The sequence below is a fragment of the Haemaphysalis longicornis genome, unplaced genomic scaffold (assembly GCF_048455015.1).
Source record: "Haemaphysalis longicornis isolate Haplotype H1 unplaced genomic scaffold, Haemaphysalis longicornis Haplotype H1 scaffold_262, whole genome shotgun sequence".
In the NCBI taxonomy this organism is placed as follows: domain Eukaryota; kingdom Metazoa; phylum Arthropoda; class Arachnida; order Ixodida; family Ixodidae; genus Haemaphysalis; species Haemaphysalis longicornis.
The window spans coordinates 23,980-44,885 of record NW_027526321.1 but is presented as its reverse complement, the minus strand read 5'-3'; the positions used below and the strand labels follow the sequence as shown (position 1 = coordinate 44,885).

General features: G+C 46.1%; 1 protein-coding gene and 1 long non-coding RNA gene across 5 annotated transcripts in view; one reads left to right on the top strand and one right to left on the bottom strand.

Moving 5' to 3' along the window:
- The window catches only part of LOC144172847 (acetyl-CoA acetyltransferase A, mitochondrial-like), a 40,105-nt gene extending 23,257 nt beyond the window's left edge, over positions 1-16,848 (bottom strand). The window contains exons 1-4 of one of the 4 annotated variants that reach the window (XM_077701465.1): positions 16,715-16,839; positions 15,661-15,743; positions 5,690-5,746; positions 4,173-4,290 (exon numbers count right to left, since the gene is read on the bottom strand). In XM_077701465.1, the coding sequence (XP_077557591.1) occupies positions 4,173-4,290; positions 5,690-5,722 (151 nt within the window). In that variant the 5' untranslated portion in view covers positions 5,723-5,746; positions 15,661-15,743; positions 16,715-16,839. Of the gene's footprint in view, positions 1-4,172; positions 4,291-5,689; positions 5,747-8,344; positions 8,492-15,660; positions 15,744-16,241; positions 16,265-16,714 lie in introns of those variants that run through there. The other 3 variants (XM_077701463.1, XM_077701466.1, XM_077701464.1) reach the window with 3 other exon arrangements.
- Positions 8,825-11,752, top strand: LOC144172850 (uncharacterized). Its single transcript, XR_013323121.1, has 2 exons — positions 8,825-8,957; positions 10,356-11,752. It is a non-coding gene; the product is annotated as an uncharacterized LOC144172850 (long non-coding RNA).
- Positions 16,849-20,906: the final 4,058 nt, after the last annotated feature.

Genomic DNA, 20,906 nt, shown 5'->3' with positions numbered 1-20,906 from the left:
ACGAGAAATGCCCTAAAAGTGCCCCCCCCCCAAGTTGGCTTTCCCTCAGGCAGAGAATTCCGCCGGCACACCCCTCAAGGTGGTTTGGCCCACACATGGGCAGCAGGCAGCTCCCCACCCCCCCACCTCAGCTCACTCTCCCTATCGTGACTGTTATCGCGCCATCGACACCCCCCCCCCCCCCTGCGAAAAATTATCCCAGCCCGTGTGGCATGCTTTTATTTTTTTTTCGTTTGTTGTTTCCATCGTTTGCACTTTGTGGGCTTTTTCGGAAGTGTAGCTGTGGCAGCAAGCACTAGTGTCACTAAATAAAGGCGTACTTAGTGGCTCCAGCTAGTGCGGCCTGGTTACACTTGCTTTTAGCCACGAAGCTGGCAATCAATAAATAGAGTCGAACTTAGAAAAAAGTCTGACTGCCCGTCAGGCACGAGATTCCCGAGAACCCCTTGTCGAAGCAGATTCTGGGCAGATGTTACTAAAGAAACCACCCAAGATTGCTTCAAATCTGCTGGCTTGTGCATGTAGGGTAGAGCACTGCACGGGCCCGGGCCCGACCCGGCCCGCGGGCCTGGCTCGGGCTCAAGGCCGTGGGCCCGGGCCGGGCTTGACGCCGTGAACCTGGGCCGGGCTCGGGCTTGAATTCATAGGCACAACCATTAATAGGTCCGACGTGAAGTGCAGAAAAGAGCATCAAAATGTATATTCTTGGTTTATTTTTGCGCGCTTCGTGCTGTTAGTTGTACTCATTGTTTTAAAAACGTGTTTTGCCAAGTCTGATGGCCACTATACTGCAATTTTAATGACATTTCGTGTACTGCATCAAGATTTTATATTTTGGTGTATAACATACCAAAGATACGATTACAAGGAATGCCCAAGAGGGGAAGGAATTAATTCAGACAACCTGGAGCTGTGCCCCTATGTATATGTATGTACACGTGTGATTTAGATGTCGCACCAATCAAAATGCGGCTGCCGTGGCCGGGAATCAAACACGCATGCCAGAGAAACACCACCGCTTAACGACCACTGCAGGTGAAGTTTTTCAACATGCGTACATACTCGCTGATTCAAATGCGGATAAAAAAATTTCTGCAATACCAACTTGTGGCCGAGACAACCACGTGAAGTTGCCAAGAGTCTCGTAATCAAAGGTGATGATGTCTCTCGTCTAAGAATACGAGCTATTATTACGCCGATGTGGCGTGAACTGCAGACGGTGAAAGCTAAACTACGTGCACTTTTAAAACCTTATTTTTTGCGTTCAGTTCATGACGTGCTTGTACAAACTAGATGCTCCGTCTGGTTGCCCGGAATATAATAAACTTTCTTCAGCGTCAAAGACCGGGCCTGGTCGCACACGCGCGGGCCCTCTCTAGGCCAAAAAAATAAATCACCGGGCCGGGCCGGGCCTTGGCTTGAGATGGCGGGCCCAGGCCGGGCTCGGGCCAGGCTCACTTATGAATGCCCGGGCCCGGGCTAGGTGTTACAGGCCCGGGTCGGGCTCAGGCTTCGTGAAGCGCGCTCGGGCCTTAATTAAAATCACGAAGAGCACAACGAAGCCACTGCCGGTGCTGCCAAAGTGTGGAGCAGACTGTCAGAATTTCTGGATGCCGTTGCTGGATCAGCAGTCGGCGGGTTTGAGAGTGGATCATGGTGTCGCGACCACGGGAGAGTTTGGAGGACTACATTGCTGACATCACACAGTGCAAGTGAAACTGGGCACAACGAGGAAAGCAATGACGATCGTTTGCCCACAACCTCCGAAGTGATTGGTGCCCTGGAACTAGTCCGACCCTTCTTTGCAAATGTGAAAGATTGCGGCCTCAGCTTCTCAACCCTTTAGACAATGTGAAGAAGTGCATACCGTCTCAGGCAGCGAGGTTGTTCAAGCAGAAGATACAGGACTAATGCGAAAGTAAGCCAGTTTCACCAATAAAGTGTTTTTATAAATGCTATGTGCTTTTATGACGTCCGATTCCTTAGCTTGCATATGTCGAACTATCCGCTATATCGAACTAGTTGGTAGTTGTTTTATTGAGAGTTCGATATAACCAGGTTTAGACTGTACAAGGAGGCACAGATCCAACTGAACATGTTTCAGGACACACAAGGTGGCTGCTGCTGCTTGCTAAAAGGCTGAATTCGACAACCGCTGCAAAAGTTTCAGAAACAAGGCCCACTACAGCAGTAATTTCTCCCACTGCGTCGACCCTTACTTTTGTGTGGCTTTTCACATAAAACCGCCTGATTTTGTGAGGTGTGTTGGCAGAGCTAGTGTAGTTACCGTGGATGCCGGATTGACAAATCAGTACCAGAATAACAGACTACTTACATGCTTTCCAAGTACTTCTATCCCGCGACACCTTACTACATTCTTAGCTTCAGAATTTTTCCTTTACCTCATGTCTCAGCAGTGTTATTTTTCTCTCTACTTCTAAACCCCTCTGTCCATCAGGGGCCATTTGGTTAACTCTGGTGGACAACCAGAAGGCATCACTTTAGCTTGCATTGATGCAATGGCCTAAAAAACTTGCTTAGGCATGACTTGAGGCACCCTAGGGTGGCAGCAAAACGGAAATCTCGTGCCTCAAATATCCAAGAACATGCACCAAGCTGAACAAAAATCCCTGTGGGCAAGGACGCCAGATCAGATACTATCTAGCAAAGGCATTGCGCACACTGTAGTGTTCACAGCCTCCCAAAGTATGCATCATTTCTGGCACCCAAGGTCCCACCTCTCCTTTTACAGTAACCATTTCGAGTGTGTTTTCTGTACGTCCCCAGCGTTGTGAAAGTGAGAGATGTGGGTGCATGCTAACACACTGCTGCTTGGCAGGTTCTGTCCAAATCATACTTTTGTAGAGCGTGCCTTGCAGGGACTGAAAATTTTATCCCGCAACACGGAGTAATTTGCAATTTCGTCGATAAGATTGTTCCTTCATGCCGTCAATTCTGGCCACCACTTTGAAATTTGGCGGCTGGATGTTTACACGTGAGGGCAGCTTCCAGTAAAGCAATCGCCGCCATTTCTGTTGTGCTTGTGACAGCACCTCTGTTAATATAAAATCAATAGAGAGGATGGCTTCCTTTAATGCAGTTGATGTATGCTTATTGCACACTTTTTTTTTAGGCCAGATGGGATAGCGCAGACTCATGCACGCGACTGCAGTGCGAGCCTTCCTTCCACAACGTATCCTTCACACGCCTCATGTGCTTCAGAAATATTGTGGTTCTGCAGTGTATTCGTGCCATGCCTGCAAAGTGCTTGCTTCGGAGTTACGAGGCCTGTCTAGTTGTTGCCTAAATGGCAGTACAGCAACTATAGTGCAAGTTATTTTTCAAATGCACATCGTGTCCGCTCTTAATTTCTGAAGCATGGCCTCACAGTGGTTCAGCAACTGCACTGGTGCCAATGAGTTGAAAAGTGCGTTCTTTGGGTTGAAAGAGAATGTCATGACTCGCAAGCATGCGAAGAACCTTGTCTTTTTTCACAAAAACCTACAAAAAATCGAGGCTTGTAAAAAAAGAGTATATTCGATATTTGGCCTTTTTTTCCAAATTCTTTCGAAAGTTACTATTCGGTATTCACACACCCGTAATATTTTTAATATTTTGTTGTCTCACGGAAACAGAATGTTTGAACCATTGTAAACACACGATTCCCCCTTTTCTGTCCTCAAGTGGTGAATGATCCCTGCGACGAAATGCTGATGTCAAAAGGCCTCATGAAGTACAACTTCCCCACACTTTTTTTCAATTAGAAAGTTGAGAGTTTACCCTTTAAAGCCTGGCTCCTATGCTACCTCCAGATGAAAATAAATTTGAATTTGGTTCACAATTAGGAGAAACATTTAGCAAACAGCGGAGAATCCAGGATTTATCTCAACAAGTTGAGGTTTTCAAATTTCCGAAAAACATTACATGGGAGTGCTTCTTTTTTGCTTAGGTTTTCTCATCCCAAATTTAACACCAAGCCTTCACCGCCTTGGTCCATCTTGCCTGGATTCTGCTTGCCCCCTCAACTTTTTAAGCCTCACTTTTTGCTTTTTCCACCAGGCAACCAGAGCAAGAGACTTCCTCTAACTTTGGGCTATGCAGTTCCTCCCAACATAGCTTAAGGGTTCCACACAAACCCTGAAAAGCTGCATGGCAGCCGATGAGACGCTCACCTGCTCTCTCTATGGCCCCCTTAATTGCCACAGAGCCCAGCCTTGTCGCTGGAACAGCAGCCAGGGAGCTCCGGAATGAACCGATTGGCGTCCTTGCGAATGACGCTATAACGACTTCCTAGAGGGGGAAAAAGAGGAAATTTTCACTCACAGTCCCTACATTCAAACACTGGTTATACCTTTACTTTCACAAACACCTGAGAGCTCAGCAAAGAGCCGGTCCCGCTACGGTGCCTGATTATATGGTCGGCGCGCCTGCGCAGAACCCCTTCCACCACCTCTGCACAATGCTGTGGCACCAGCCGCCCATAGAGAACTGTACCCTGACATTCCTCCGCACCGCTATAACTCTCCAATAGTATTCATTTGGCCAAACCAACAAACACGCTTAATGCATAAGTTCTTTTTGAAGCCTACATCCATGTTTTCACACTACAATGATTATACACCTGCTGTTACCATCCAGGGCAAGTAGACAGCACCAGTCTCTGCAGTTTTGATACTTAGCGCAAGTTTTTTTTTCCAGGCTGCAGGGGTCCTTTAAGAAGAGAAGTTCTGGTACCCAGCCTGGCAAACCCACATTTCAAAGCTCACTGTGGCTTGTGTTTCAAAACTTGTGTTTGTGTTTCAAAACTGTGTTTTCACTGGCTTGTGTTTCAAAACTGTGGCTTGTTTGGTATCGGATGACCGATACTAAATTCACAAAATGGCCAAAACTACAAAAACAGGGATTTTAGTGCCATGATTGAATCAAACAAAATGGTCAACTCGGAGTGCGAGGGCCAGAAACGCCTTATTGCTTGCACCCAAGCTGCTGCGTTGGCTCACAGCTTTCTGGACTCTGAGAGCCACCCCCTTTTATGCTCAATAATACCCCTGTCACACGGGCACTTTCAATCGCGATCGAGTTTTCGAGCGTGCTCGATGCACTGCCGCTGCTACACGGCACGTTTGAATCCCGATCGCGATTGAAAGTGCCCGTGTTACGGGTATAAATTAATTTTATCCTTCTCCAACTCTGTAAGTGTAGCCATAGCGATTAGGTGTGGCTTGTGCAGTGCAGAAAGTTTTAATGATGATGTAAAATCACAGTCATTATCACATTGCAGTATAAGGGCCTTTTCCACTTTTCTCCAAGATTCCAGTCTTGCAATGTCCTAGTTTTTTTTCTTTGCCTCCAACTTTTCAGATTTCTCTTGTCCATCAAGTTAACGGTCTTCTATGCGTAGTGGGTAACAGTTGGAGGTGTGCAGAGTCTAGCGAAATCGAACACAAAAAGCCCCCTCCCCCTTTCTCCCCCCAAGGTCTATGATTCACAAAGATGTTGCTCCTAACACCGCCTCGCCTGTTAATGCTGAGTGGCCCACATTCGGAGTTGGAGCACGAACGGGCAAGCTGAAAAATTACCTTTGCAATAAAATAGCTCAAGTTTACTCAAACAGGAGTTCTGAGCTTGTCCACACAAACACTTTGTAAGCAGTACGTTCTACAGGCTACAAAAACCTGCCCATACTTACATTTAATGTATGTGATGTGCCGTTGCTGTACATCCTACGTAAAAGGACAGCCGCAAACTGCAGAAAGAGAGGGAGAAAAAGCAAAGACAATTTCATTCAGATGTACAGTCGGGGACTTAATTTTGCAGACCACGCGAGCGCGTGGCAAAAGCCACCGATGCGCGCTCTGGAGGCCCGGCGCCTGTTGTCGAGACCGGCGCGGCGCGCATGCGCGTCCTGTTTTACTTGCGGGCACGCCGATTTTCTCGCTTCCTGCAGCGGTGCTGCAATGGTCACTCAAGCACCGCATAGCGACGCCTTTGTAGCATTCCTCCCTTCTCGATGGCACATTTGGGGCCTAACGTGACGATTGCGAGGACTTTGGCGCAAGTGCTGCTCGCGTCCTGATAAACACTTGCGCGTCATGTTTTATTTGTTTGTTTTGTTCTTTATCGTTCACAGATGATGAGACTAGCGGCTTGCGAACGGCGTCCCCGAATGAAGCGCGTACGAAGCACAGTCTCACGGTACGGCGCTACCAATGACGAAATGCCAGCTATATGAATAGCGAACATTTATTCACCTTGTTCATTGTGTAATTTGGCCACTGAACATATATTCCAGCTCTCTCTCCGCTGCCCATAAAGTAGGCGATTTGCAAGTTTGATAAAAAAATTATTTCGATGTTTTTGCTTCCTACTTCATTACTTAAAAATGATAGCAATACGTACTCACATAAATTGTCTGTTCGCTCTGCCCGTCGCATCTGTAAAAATGGCACCTCGGGCTCACATTGAATGCCGTAAAATTATTCGCTACTTTTAAGAAGGTGTTTTTCAAAGGGACCTTTGCCGGCTTACTAATAGGGCAAGAGATGCTGTTAGTCGAGGAATTCATTCCTACGGGGATGGATTGCTTCAAGGCCGGAGCAATTCTTCAAGGTCGGCTTGCATTGATTGATTATTAGGTTTTAACGCTCCGATGCTACAAAGCCGATAAGGCGCATCGTAGTTGAAAGCTCCGGATTAATTTTGATTACCTGGAATGTGTAACATAAGCCGAAATCCCGAACACACTTGAGCATTTTCTCTTTTCGCCTCCATCAGAAAAAAGCCACCTTGCAGATGCCCAGCGGGGCGGAAGGACAAGGTCAGTAAGAAAACAGGAGGATAAGCTGATTAGTTTTCATTGGTTAAAAACCCGTTCATTAGTGACAAAACATTCGAAAGGCCCTAAGTAGCAATTAATATTACGGCGAAAAGTAGCGAATAGGGTTATGGCGTTCTTCGACGGGAACCCTGGGTGCCGTTTTCAATAAAGCCGACGCGTCGAACGAACAGACAATACATATGGGTATGTCTTATAGTCATTTTTAAGTAAGGAAGCGGACATTAAAATAAAACAGAGGATTTCTTTTATAAAACCTGCAAATCGCCTACTTTATGGGCAGCGGAGATCGAGCTGGAATATATGTTCAGTGGCCAAATTACACAATAAACAAGGTGAATAAAGGTTTGTTATTCATGTAGCTGGCATTTCGTCATCGGTAGCGCGGTACGGTGAGGCTGTGCTTCGTACGAGCTTCATTCGGGGACGCCGTTCGCAAGCCGTTAGTCTCATCGTCTATAAACGATAAAGACCAAAACAAACAAATAAACCATCACGCGCAAGTGTTTATCAGCACGCGAGCCGCTCTTGCGCCAAAGCCCTCGCAATCGTCACGTCAGGCCTCAAATGTGTCATCTGAAAGAAAGGAATGCTACAAAGGCGTCGCTATGCGGTGCTTGAGTGACCGTTGTAGGAAGCGAGAAAATCGGCGTGCCTGCGAGTAAAAGAGGACGCGCATGCGCGCCGCGGCGGTCTCGACAACAGGCGCCGGCCCTCCAGAGCGCGCATCGGTGGCTTTTGCCACGCGCTCGCGTGGTCTGCAAAATTAAGTCCCCGACTGTACACGCCTTCATGCTGATTAATGACAATGACTGCCGCCTTAATGTGTCTCAGAAATGAAAAGTCGCATAACACACAGAAAGGCTTACGCTTTTGAGGCACGAAACACAGCTGCAAAGCAAAATTAGTACGTCCAGTCTCAGCATCGTTGTCGCCCAGATCACCCAATTAACGGGCTGGTGCACGAAAACCCGCTATCTCGAACAATCCGTGCTAAAATCCTACGCCACTCGCCTACATATTTGAAGGGTGTCCACAGCAGAGTTCGTCTAATCGTTTAGAGGGGTCTGGTTACGTTAAGCGCCACTACATGCACAGCTCTTTAAAAGAATCTATAAGTCAGTGCTCACATCCTACCCGTTTCCCATTTTCATCTTCTCCGTCTTCATCAATGACCGGCGCCTTCTTACTTTTTTTTCTACTAACCGCACCAAAAAAGAAAAAGTCGGCAACAACACACGAAACAATGGCGCTGCTATCCCCACTACGGTAGGCACTACAAACCCAAATATTGATGGAAGAGGGCGATTTCGGCAAATTGGACAACGGCACTGCTCCACCACGTGGGACGACCATCGCCTTTGAAAAGAAAGGAATTATTTACCGCGCGCTCACTAAAACGATCCCACGTAGCAATGAAACAATTAGGTATTATTTCCGGTACTAAATCACCAGAAAGCGCTTTTAAGACCTACGCAAAGGCGCCAAGTGCCTTTGCGCCTAACTTACCACGTGGCGAGCCGAGGCCGAAAATGTGCGGATCAGGTAACTGCACCACCAAAAGTTCGAAGCATAAACAGGATCGCCGAACTATTTTTACAGAGTACAACATGGTCTGTAGCATTGTTTAAATTTATATGTAGGCAGGCTATCATAATGTCGAACTTCTGTTCTGATAACTCGGAATCTCCGTCCGCACACGCCGGACAGTGGTCGCTTTGTGTGGAAGCCACTTCCTCCATAGAGAAATAAAAAAATTAGAAGAGTGGACACACGGGCTTATCGCGGCCGAGTGGACTGATTCGTGCGCCGTCCGGCAGTCGGCGCAAGTTGTTAAAAACTATATATTTAAAATTAAGCTAACACACAATATTATACTTTTAAAATTTTGTTGCACATTAGACTTCACATTTTTATTTGTGTAATAAGTTGAATGGCTGTCAATGTAAATTTTTTTGGCTTCTTTGCGCCAAGCCTGGCCAAGCCGCAAGCGCAAGCCGCCATTTGGGTCTTTCGGCAGCGTTTGCACGTGCGTTTCTGCAGCCTCGTGCTAACCTCTGTTGTTGAGAAGGAAACGCCTAGCGCTTTATTTGCGACATCGGTTTTGCATCCTGAACGAAAGGTGAGACTTTCTTTTTTAAACTGCTGGTGTGGCGTATCATATTTACGTTTCCTTGTACTGCAAACGCTGCGAGCACTGCGTAACCTCAGGGAATCAGGCATAGCTAGTGCTGCGTCTTTAAGATAAGCGCTTTGGAAACGCCCCGGAAAGGCGTAAGACACCATTTTTTAGCTGGACGCAATGGTATTTTAGGCTGGTTGTGCCGTTTTATCTAGCGCTGAGGGATGCCAGCGGTACGCGCCCGTCGTCGCACGTAGCGTTTTACGTGCCGCGAACGACGGCTGTGAGTTGCGGAAGTGGCCGGCCGGCCGGCGGTCCGTAGGCGAAGCAGGTGTTGTGCGCTGTCGCTGCACTGAATTACGTGAGCCGCAGGCTGCGTTGTATTATACTAGCTAGCCATTGCTAGCTTGGCCAACTGTTACTGCTATTATGGCCGTGATGCGCTGCAAAGCCGTCCGGGCTAACGTACACGGCGAAGTAGCCGTATCTGCATTAATTTGGCTTATCTGGGCATAACCAGCAGCCGTACACTCATCGTAAGTTTTACACATGGGTGCATACCAAGCTGCCTGCGTACAAAGCGAACCCGCTCGCCGACGCCGATAACGCGCGCTCGTCGCTTCGCTTTGGCGCGCCAGGTACGGTAAAAACGCGTCTTTCGTCGGCAGATAACAGCTTTGCTCGAGGCGGGGTGAGCGCGCAGTGCATTGAAACCTTCAAATTTGGTCTTCGTTCTACATCGTATATCAATTCCGGTATCGCAGGCATTGCATACAACTGTTCCACACTTGCCGTTTCTTCAAGCGTTTGCTCTCTTTTTTCAGGTCATATTTTGGCTAGTTTCATTAAACACGTATTGTGCAGATTTCACCTATTCAGTCGGAACTGTGTGTTTCTTGTCATATCTTTTTAAGGCATGGCCTTTAGCGGTCAGTAGTACTCAGTACGACGCTCACTGCTGCTTGCCATGGTGCCCACACAGCGCCCAAATATACTTTCGCCAGGTGCCCGTTCTCGGGATGCGTTTCTTTCGCGAGCCCGTGGGGCAACAGGTTTGTTTAACGTTCAGCTCGCTCTCGCTCTTCGTCCTGATTTTACAAAAAAAGACAAAGGTATTCAGGCTATGTGAGCAGCGTTATCATTCTTGTTAACCCAAACAATAGGTGAATTGCATTGCATTGCAACCAGTGTTGCGAAATTACAAAGACCCATATTTTAAGTGTTGCTAATAGCTTGACCGCATGATTGCTGAATAGAATAAGAGAACTTGTGTTTTAAATAGGTGGCATGCACTGGAGGCAATACTTGAATACTAGTTGCAGTGAAATTTACAGACTATTCGCATATCATCTGTCATTGCAAGCAGTTTGTCTACTATATCACCTATCACCTGTGCAGGTCTACAGGTGCCCTCAAGACAGAGCCAACCAGCCAGCTGCATTCGTCATACCAAACATGGTTCAAGCACTTCATGGATCCTGCCCTCACAGGACTCACAAAAGTGGCCGTGCCAACTGTTCTCCCAGAGTTATTCAGTTGTATTGATGACTGCCTGCAATGCTTCTTGCTACCTTATTGATGATTCTGATGGATACCGCAACTGTATTCCATCTACTGAACCTTGCCAATAGCACCTAAAATCTAACGCAAGTCTCGGCACTCAATAAGGCGTGACCACTGAAAAGACTATCGTTGACTCAAGGAACAAACGGTTTTTTATCACTGGCATGCCTCATATCATTAAAACCACTAACAGCGTATACAGTCTCCAAACTCCACTCGCAAGTTATTGTTGCTGCTAGTTGTAATATTGTGAAAACAGTACATTCACAAAAACCCTTTTACATTATGAAGACTGCCAGGGTAAGAGGTCATGCTAAATGTCGTTTGTCACCATACGTGCTGCCTGTTGTCGGACTGGCCTAGATGAAGAGAACCATGTTGGGACCTACGTTGTCAAATGCTTATGGGATTCTGTAATGTGCCACCATTGTCTCATACACGAGAAGCATATACTGCTTCCCTGTTTTTTATATTAGACTGTTCGTATTGACAGCGGAAGGCATGAATTTGTGTGCCTTAATCGAGCCTGGAACCTGTCGGTTGACTACGTGCACGTACCTAAAATATCCCCGCCTGGCCCTTTGCCTTTACTGGGAAAGCAACGCTTTCGGAAGGTAACCCGGCTTCTTGGGAAAATGCACCCTTGCAAGGAACCAATAGGAAGTTGATTTTTTTCCTCTTAACCTTTTGCGTGTGCATCTCCACATAAATGGGATTTCTGTTCAATTCCTGCTGCTGATTTGGAGTTGCCCCGAGGCAATAGATCTCATTAGCGTTCATCAAATAAGCAAGGCCATCAAAGCCAAAGTTTTTCCCTTCTTTCACATCCTAACTGGAGAAATTGCCAGACTAAGGAAATTATCTGCGGAGATAGTGGTTGTAAACAGTTGCAAGTATCCGAGTGTCTAGATTATGTTATGGTTGATATTTTTGTATGACTGCAACAGCGCACAGAGTCTGAGGGTGTCGTAGATACAAGTAAACCTGTGGATGGCTGAGTTTCTGGGTTTTCTGCATTTTCAATTACCGTGGAGCAAAAATCCTTTGTGTGGTTGTGATACCTTTACTTGTGCATTTTTTTTTTCATTCCTGGAAACGTATTTTCCTGTCACTACTGTGTATTGTCTCTGTTGTGTATTACTCACTGTTTATTATTATATGTATGTTGCAAAGAATGATGACAATTTGAACTTGCTCCGTTTAGTGCCATGCAATAAATATTTCTTCATTTATGATGCGTCTCTTTTATGTGTCTCGGCAACATTTGAACACGCGACAGAATTCTTAACCAAGTGTGAGTGGTACTGTAAATTGCAATTTCACGTTTTCAGAAAAAGGTTTTTTTTTTGTAAAAGCATACGGGCATTAAGCCTGAGAACGATATATTCAAATAAACACTAATTATTGCATGAAAGCGTCCGAATACTGTACCGATGCCCGTCGCCGTGAGCAGCGCTTTCCAGTCCTTCAAACTACCCGCCAAAATCGGTGTCCGCGAAACCGAAACCGAAAGTGAACGAAAGTATGGTTAGTAGTTTGGCTCTCCGTCCGCTCGGTGCGCTACACTACAGTACAGTCATTCGGCCGCAGGGCTCTATGGGAGTGTCCACTCTTACCAGTATTTCTTTCTCTATGCTTCCTCCATGGGAAGCCACATGGGAAGCCACCCAAGCCTGGCTTCTAAACTGTCCGATTTTGCGGCTTTAGATTCGTCTTCGGAACAGTGTTGCCAGGCCCGGCTTAGAATCGGCTGCACTTGTCGTCCGACGCCCGCTTCAAATCTTCCGGATTTTTGGGCAGCGGGTGCCGAAACGTAAAATTTTATATTGCAAACAATTCAAGAAAACTGATGAATAGCCCCGAAAGCAGTCGAGAGAACGGAGGATGTAACCGTTACGACGCTCCCGAATCAACCCTTCACGACAAAAAAGAAAAGAAAAAAAAAATAGCAAGTTGATAAGAGTAAAATACTGTGAGCCCCTGACACCCGATTCCGGACACGAGTATGCCTCGGCATCTAAAAAACCGCAAGAATTTACAATATTTTTCTCTGACCAATTACACTGCGTACATTTTTTCCTCCCGTAACGCATTTTTATTTCTTATGCAATTTTTAAATTCCCCAGCCTGGATGCGTTATAACCAGGCTAAGTTTCTTATTAACTTGCTTTTTTTATTCTGAACGGACTTTTAAAGAATGTGACTGTTAGCAATCGTGGGAACATCAAAACAAAAAAATTAAAAAGCTAGGAAAAATTTTGTTCTACACTAATTTCGTAAACAGTCGCCACACTGTTTGGGCAACTGTACCTTTGCTACTCATTTACTACGCTACAAAGAAATAATCAGTGGAGCAAGGGTTCGACACAACGCAAAGAGTGGATACATTTTTTTAAACACATTCCTTCTCCTCCTAACCCATCACTTTTATGTGCAACCAATGACTTTTAAAAATTCAGCTTCAACTGATCTTAGAAGGGAATCGACAAGGCCCAAAATGTGACGGCAGAGGTACTGCTAAACATGCAAACATAAGAGCGTTCTATATGATGCACATGCTCTCCCCTCAGTGACCAAAAGAATTAAGGAACGGATCCTGAGAATTTCCTCTCCTCGGGATAGACAAATTACCCAACATTATTTGTTAACCCGTCCCCGTCTGTCCTGTCAACCTGTGCAATTCCACTGTTCCCCCCCCCCCTCCCCCCTTCTCACTACTCCCTGATGTTGCCCCTCAGAAGCAACGCAGCTCATAAGAAGGATCCTGACCCTATTTGTCATATTTGTCTATTCGCGCACTTACATTACGTCTCAGAGGAGCAGGTCACTCCTCAGTTACTGATGATGGTGATGAAGTCATGATGACGACAATGTCACACTTCCGCTTGAATGTAAACATATCTCATATTTTAAGACAAAACTATCCCCATCAAGAACATGTGCAGTAGTGGCATAAGCAAATTAAAAAAAAAAGCCTGCACAGCAGCATAGCATCTCAACAGTCTTCGATGCTTTGCTGCCGCCAAGTACACTAAACCACCACGGAGAGACATGACGCACACATGTATAGAAGGACAAGTTTTCTGCCGCAGCAAGGAACACACCACATTCTGAGATTTTTAAAAATCCGTCTGTGGTTCATAACGTAGCTCATCTTTGCACGTACACCGTTATTTTGGTAACAGGCCTCAAACTGCTCATCAGCATCGTCAAGCACTAACTTCCCAAAAATAGCATGGCTCGAGCATGGTGAAAATTCCTTCACCTGAGAGAGACTCTTATTTCATATCAGCCTAGTGAAGAACTGCAACATTCCCTGGAGTTAAGCGTATTTTCAGATATCATTGGTGAATTGGTGTCGTCTGTTAGAGTAACAGTTAAATCACTGGCCTCTTACCATGTGTGTCTCTGGTCATTGATTTCTATCCCTGCCACATTTTTAAAAAACTTCCAGCCATCCTATGTGGACAACACCATTTTTTCTTTAAAAGCACTGATGGTGTCTGTAACGCGAAAACGTTGAAGCGGAAGAAAAAAAACACTTCCTGTGGCCAGAATCAAACCTGGGTCCCTTGCGTTATAAAGCCGGTGTCTATCCGATTGCTCCATTTCGGCATGGTCGAAGCGGTTGGAAAAACTTAGATGACAACAAAAGAATCTGTCACGAGAAAGCTTTGCGTTCAACCATCATCCTCGTTTAACAGAGGGGTGCGTGATTTTTTTACCTTACGAGCCATATAATGCTTTTGCATTAAAAAAAAAAAAAAGAAACCTCTGCGGCACTGGCTGTTTGATTCGGGAATTCGTTTTTAATCTCCTGTGTTCAAAGCATCCTTAGGGGTTGCACATAAAGTTCCTTGACTGATTGTAGCGTGAAACGCGCCGATGCAACGAAGGCGATGAGGCGCACCGTAGTGGAGGGCTCCGGATTAATTTTGACCACCTGGGGAGCTTTAACGTGTGCCAAAATCTCGTACACACACGCGTTTTTGCTTTTCGCCTCCATCAGAAAAGCGGCCGCCACGGCCCTTAAAGTCCCTTACTCTACAAACCTGCTTCGTTTAACAACTGTACAGAAGGGAAAGCACAGGACTTTGCCAAAGTGAGAACGAAAAATTATGCGTGCAGCAGGGACACTGTGCCCACCGCAGCCTCGCCCAGTGCATTTCTGCACACTTAAACCTCATTATATCGAATGGGCTGAGACAAATAGACATGACACAATGGTGGGGAAAAAACATTTTGGAGTTCTATTTACCACATCTGCACCTGGGCTACATGGTGTACCATAGTGGACAGCCAAAGATTAATTGATACCAACTGGGGATCTGCACCAAAAGTGCGAAAAACAGGCATTTTGACCTTTGCTCGCCATCAGAACAACAGCCACCATGGCTGGGATCATACGCGCACCCCCGCCACAGCACCACGCTACAGCAGTAATCATAATTTACTTTTGAACAATGGTAGTGCAGACTTACAATAGTAATAATGAAGCACTGGATACAACAAAGCATTATCTGCTTCCCTTTCAACTTTGCTGTATGAGGCATTTGCTGTATGTAGCCAGGGGAGAAGTTATCACAGATAGCTTTTCGTCAATCAACAAATAAATTGCACTGTTGCAAATATGCTGAAAACAAATCCCACGTGAAAGCTGTATTACGATGATGATGCAATAACCTTATGGAGCACCTCAAAAGGCAGAGGCTGAGCACGAGGTCGCGGGTTCGATTCCCGGCCGCGGCGGCCGCTTTTCTGATGGAGGCGAAAAGCAAAAACGCCCGTGTGTACGAGATTTCGGCGCACGTTAAAGATCCCCAGGTGGTCAAAATTAATCCGGAGCCCTCCACTACGGCGCGCCTCATCGCCTGCGTTGCGTCGGCGCGTTAAACCCTACAATCCATCCATCCATCAAAAGGCAGAGCTTGGGAAACTGACAGTGACCGCGGCCCTCATAGCATTGTGAGAACAAGCGCGATTGCCCCCAAAGTATTATGAATAATGAGAATGCAAATAAACTGAAAATATGCGCCACAAGGAATACGCGACATAACCAAATCCAGCATGATATATGTTAGCAGGCAGTCGAGGTGGAACCATTTTCAAGGTTGACGTAAATTAAAAACTGCATACTCACGCCACCGTGTCCTCAGCAACTTTCCCCCTACGTTAGTGCAATACGCAGTAAAATGACGAGAAGGAATTGAACACGGGCAAGCCCTGAAAACAAAGTGACCCAACCAAGGCTGGGATGACCGCAAGGTTGCATAGTAAAATTGTTAAACATAAAGGAAGTTTAACTGGTGGCAATACATCTTCAAATGTTACAGAATATGATATGAATAAGGGCACACACCAATGCTTACTGGCCCAAAACAAATCTTCTTCGGTACACGCGCGTACGGTAGTGGGTCGACTACTGACGTGCCAACCACCGAGATACCGGAACATTTCCGGATAGTATCTTGTTCCAGGCGCTTTGCTGCGTCAGATATACTGACATCTAGCGCTTTCACAACAGTGGAACGTAGGAGGTAGTTAAAAACCAGTAAGGCTTCTTGCGATATTCAGCTCGGGGCAACGTGCTCCAATTATTCCGTTGACCTCACTCCTCGCTGCCAGCCCTTGACAGTGAACTTCAGCGTACAGCTGGATTTCCCGTTATACACACGCGAACCAATTACACGACCTAGACACATCACGGGCCACGTTACGTACCTTTGAAAAACGACGAACCGTACTTTACGATGCGATGCCGTTGAAGAAACGAATCGCTTGTATACAGTACGGGGGGTCAAGAGCAGAAGCCAACGAACGAGGAAGCGCCAAAATTAGTGTGTACTACTTTTTTTTTTTTTTGTCTTGCGTGGAGAAAAAAAAAAAAAGGAAACGCTCCCACCAACCGGTTTCCCCGTGGTACGAGGGGAGCTCCTGTCGGAGCACATGCTTTCGGCTCCTCGCGGTCTTTTCTCGTCGTACAACGTGCACGCGAAACATATGTTAATCTACGAGCTGTCGTTAACGAATGTTCCTGTGCATCTGCGAAGCCCCCAGGCCCGTCGCGAGGTCCTAACACGACATCGTGCGCTCAGGAACGGCGAAAAAGTTGAGATAAGCGAGCTCGACGAAGATGCGGCACCCATTTTTTTCCGCCGCGCGCAGCAACAGCCACGAAAGAGAACAAAGCTCACCTTTCGGTTACACCTCGCCGTTACGAATAGTGCCATGATTCATTCAGACAATGTAAAAATAAATGCCACAGAAGCAGAAAAAAAGGGCACTATCGCTGCTCTCGCCACTGCCGCACGACAGAGCCACAGAACAGGGAGGATTTTAGAGAAGCAAAGGTCTAGCTTTGCCTGTAGTGCCAGAAAAAGCGTAGTGGCGGCGTCGTGAACTACCCAGTACGCCCGCTTGATGGCGCTGTAAACACGGCTTTGTAAACATGGCGGATGCTTTTTGCACAGGCCGCTTGAGCTCCTTAATAACATGGCTGCCCTCGCACGGCGGCCGCCGGCTCGCTGCTCCACGGCCGGACTCGACTCTCCTCCTCCCGCGCGCGAAAGGGGCGTCGAGTCCGGCCGTGGCTGCTCCTGCTGGCTCCTGGCTGGCACGCTGGTCGCGTGTTTACTTGCGCCGCGCTAGTGAAGTGATGTTACGCCAGGTGACCAGATGGCCTCGACTGGCACAGACCACAGTGAGCAGCAAGTGAGAACAAATCGTTTATTGACATCCGCAAGTTTACAGAGGCCAGAACATCATTTCATTTCGATCGCTGCAATTGTACGTCGCTTTCGTGACAACATTTTTTTTTTTTGCCACAACAACTCGTTCACTTGCGCTAAGATTTCGAACGAAGGGCACAAATGAAGTATTGACGGCGACAACGGTTTCCTTTGCACCGTCTTTCTAGCGGAGTGCATAACACTCACCTTCTGTTTGAAGAATCGAATATTCTGGCCTCGACAGCTGCCTTCCGATGCGGAATTTCCCACATTTGTCATTCCACAAGCACTCAATTCTCGTGTTTTGCCAGTCCTCTCAACAACTGATGGACGCAAAAGCACATAACAGCAATAACAGTCACGAAACCGGTGCTCCGCGCACATTGAAACGGTCGGCCGTTGCAGCGGTTTCAATTTGAATTGGCGGCTTTGTGGTTGCGAATTCAGAAACAAGGTGGTGCACCAGTCGGCTGTTCGTAAAAAGTTGCGTACATTTTTGCTCAACGGATGTTTGATGCGGAACTTGTTAATAGTATTTTTAAATAACACATTGTAAGCGAACTGTGTGGGCTCTTTGAGTCACGGAATGAATGTTTTGTATTCTATACCAAAAGTAACATTTTGCCTGCGCCGTCTGGTGGGCTTGATGGTCGAAAACAGCGCTTTAGGTTGGTCAAGGTTGGTCACGTGGGGCGTCGATTTTTACGCCGCCTATAGGGAAGACAGGGAACGTCCAAGCTTGCGAGCCCTGACAGAGCCCCTTCTCGAAAGGCTTGGCGAAGTTGAGAAAAAAAAGTACTGGTGACACAGGTGGCGCTAGTAACGCGAACGTGTCAGTACGTCGGTACTTGCAGCCTCATGAAACTACGCGCGCGGCTAAAAGCTCTTCGTGAAAATCGGACATTCTCCTTACTTTAATGCGTAGGCATTCCGAGGCAAATACCCCCCGAAATCTGTCCGTGGTTCGTCCGTCCATCCATCCGTCCGTAACGTGTGACCCGATGCGCTGTATGTTTACGTGGGCCATATGGATTCTTTACAGGGCTTTATTATTATAACGCCCTTTACATAACAATAAGCCCCTTTAATAAAAGGTCCTAGGGCCTATTTCAATTTTTAATTCACCTAAGAAATGTATATATCCAGTGTGAATTGTGCACCGGTATTTATGAGCGCCGTAAAACGCCTCTCCTGTTTGTGAAATCAACATCTTAGATTGGGATACCGCACAATTAAAACTTTAATTCCCCAGAGAAGTTGGAATGCAAGATTCTATCAAAAATTGCTTTTCCTCGTATGGCTCAGAGTTTGTCTCACATATTTCAGCGGTATGGTTTATAAATTGTCCGTGCAGCCCAGTTGCGTAATGTTGCTCATCTAACGACTCAATCATACTAAAAAGAAAATGCTAGAACGAGATCATAGCCTACATTGCACTTTGAGCAAACTTGAACCCGCAATTCTCCGAATAAATTATCAATAGCCCAAGGCCCCGCTCACAAAATATATATCTCTCAATCAGTTGCCAAGCCCATGGGCTTGGCAACTGAGCACGTGAACACCGAACAATGCGTTTTGTTCTACCATATCTCTTAGAACATAGAACTGCCGGGTGAAAGATACGTTACTCGCTTACGCAAGGACTTGTTAACGAAGAAGAAGGGTACTTATCACATACTCACGGATTAACACGTTTTGGGGAGGTAGACTTCTAAGCTGCACTCGACGTGTCGTACGGACCCGCCAAATCAGTCTCCTTGTCGGTAATTATTAATAAGTGTGGATTTTCTAGCCGTCGCTATATAGTGAACTGAACGGAGGGGCAACTTTTCAGGGCCTTTCAGGAACACTTACCGGGTTGGAGCGAAGCTCAAGTTGATCTAAAATTACAAATCTGGCGGGGCTTACCTCAGCACCTCGCATCAATCTCAAAATATACGTTTTTTTTTCTGCCTTGCTGGAGTATCATTAAAATGACGTGGACGTCTATTTTTTTATAGCTCTCGCACAATAGGTCGAAGGCTTTGCGCGCGTAAACCATAAAAACCTGTCAAACGACATTTTCATGAAAACAATCGCCAGAGCGAGGTAGGTGTACAACACCAGCTGTTCGAAAAACGGACACGTTCACAGCCTCGTTCAAAATTCGTTAGCCGCACTGCTGACAAAGAGAACACGTGACGTGGACCCCACTCATCAAGGCTGATCTCGTTACAACGTTCAGAATCGACAAGACAATTTTACTGTGGAAATGGCGGTGCTTCAAAACTTGCGCATGTCGCTATAGTTGCTAGATAAATTCTAAATGACTGTTACTCTAAATTACTGGTAATTACACGGGTCAATGCTGGGTCGCTGTCCACCTAATCGTAATTATAAATAAAAAATATGTACGCAGATTACGCTAATGACCTTTCACTTAAATATCTCACGCCTTTAAAGGTAAAAGTTATAATTATTTAAATTTACTATCTCATTGGCTCCACAGACGAAAACTACAGTTACAAATAGATAGTATACTTACCCAAATTTGTAGACAATTGTAGGATGAAATATCCGTTTGCCTTCGTGATAAAACCTTGACGAGATACCCGCGATTTAGTTTGTGAGCCCTTTGTATTGGGATACACATGTGGTATAATCAAATCAGTGGTTCTCTGCAAACAATTCGTTAAGCAGCCCCTCTTTTGTGAAACAAAAATATTATATTATGTCCTAATATGCTCTGCACTGTCACATTGTGTCGGTTCTCTGGTAAGATGTTCTGGTAAGATGTGGGGAAAGATATTCATGAAGCAAGTAGACTTCATCTCTGGACATTGAAGTTAACATATCGCTTGACTAAGGTGCGAATATTTTTTAAAATTTATTTACCGCGCTCGAATTTATTTATTTTTTGTTTTGCTTTCGTACTTTTCAGTGGCCCGCGTCTGAAGCAGGTCGGCAGGAATCGTCTCTTCGTGCAGAGCAAGAGCAATGCAGTTATTTCGGGACCGACGAGAGTCGGTTAGAAATCTAACCTTGTATTTTTTCAACCTTTCATATATGTGTTCTCTGCCAGCTAGCAGGAACGCACTGTTTATGGATTATGGTGTGGAGATAGCAAACGTTCGTAAATGGAAAACATATATCAAGTACCGTAAGAGAGTGACGGCCCCACACCAGCAGGCGTTCCGGTGTCCGCCCCTAGGCGAGACAATTAACGCCTGTTGGTGGACCTTCCTTTCTTGTTTTTGTGCAATAAATACATACATACCGTAAGAGAGCAGGGGTCTTTAGTGTCCTTGTCGTCGTCTGGTTACACTGGATAAAAGTTAAGTAATCCCTTGAGGAGGAGAAGGGTTGTGATTCCTCTCACCAGGAGGAGAGGACAAATGACATTATTCAAAAGTACAACCACTATTAAGAGATTGACACTTGATGCACACACGTGAGTCATGGCGGCCATTTTGTTTCTGAGCAGTGTTGCTGGGTAAAGGTACCCAACGGCCGCCATTTTTGACGGCCGGCCTGGGATGGCATGACACTGGTGAAAAGTGGTGAGACTAGTTAAAAGTGAATACTAGTTAAAAGCGGGATGACCGTCACTGTCTTTAGTGAGTTGCCCATTTATTTTTGGGACTCGTGATCAAGGGATTGTCAACTTCGCTATATTATC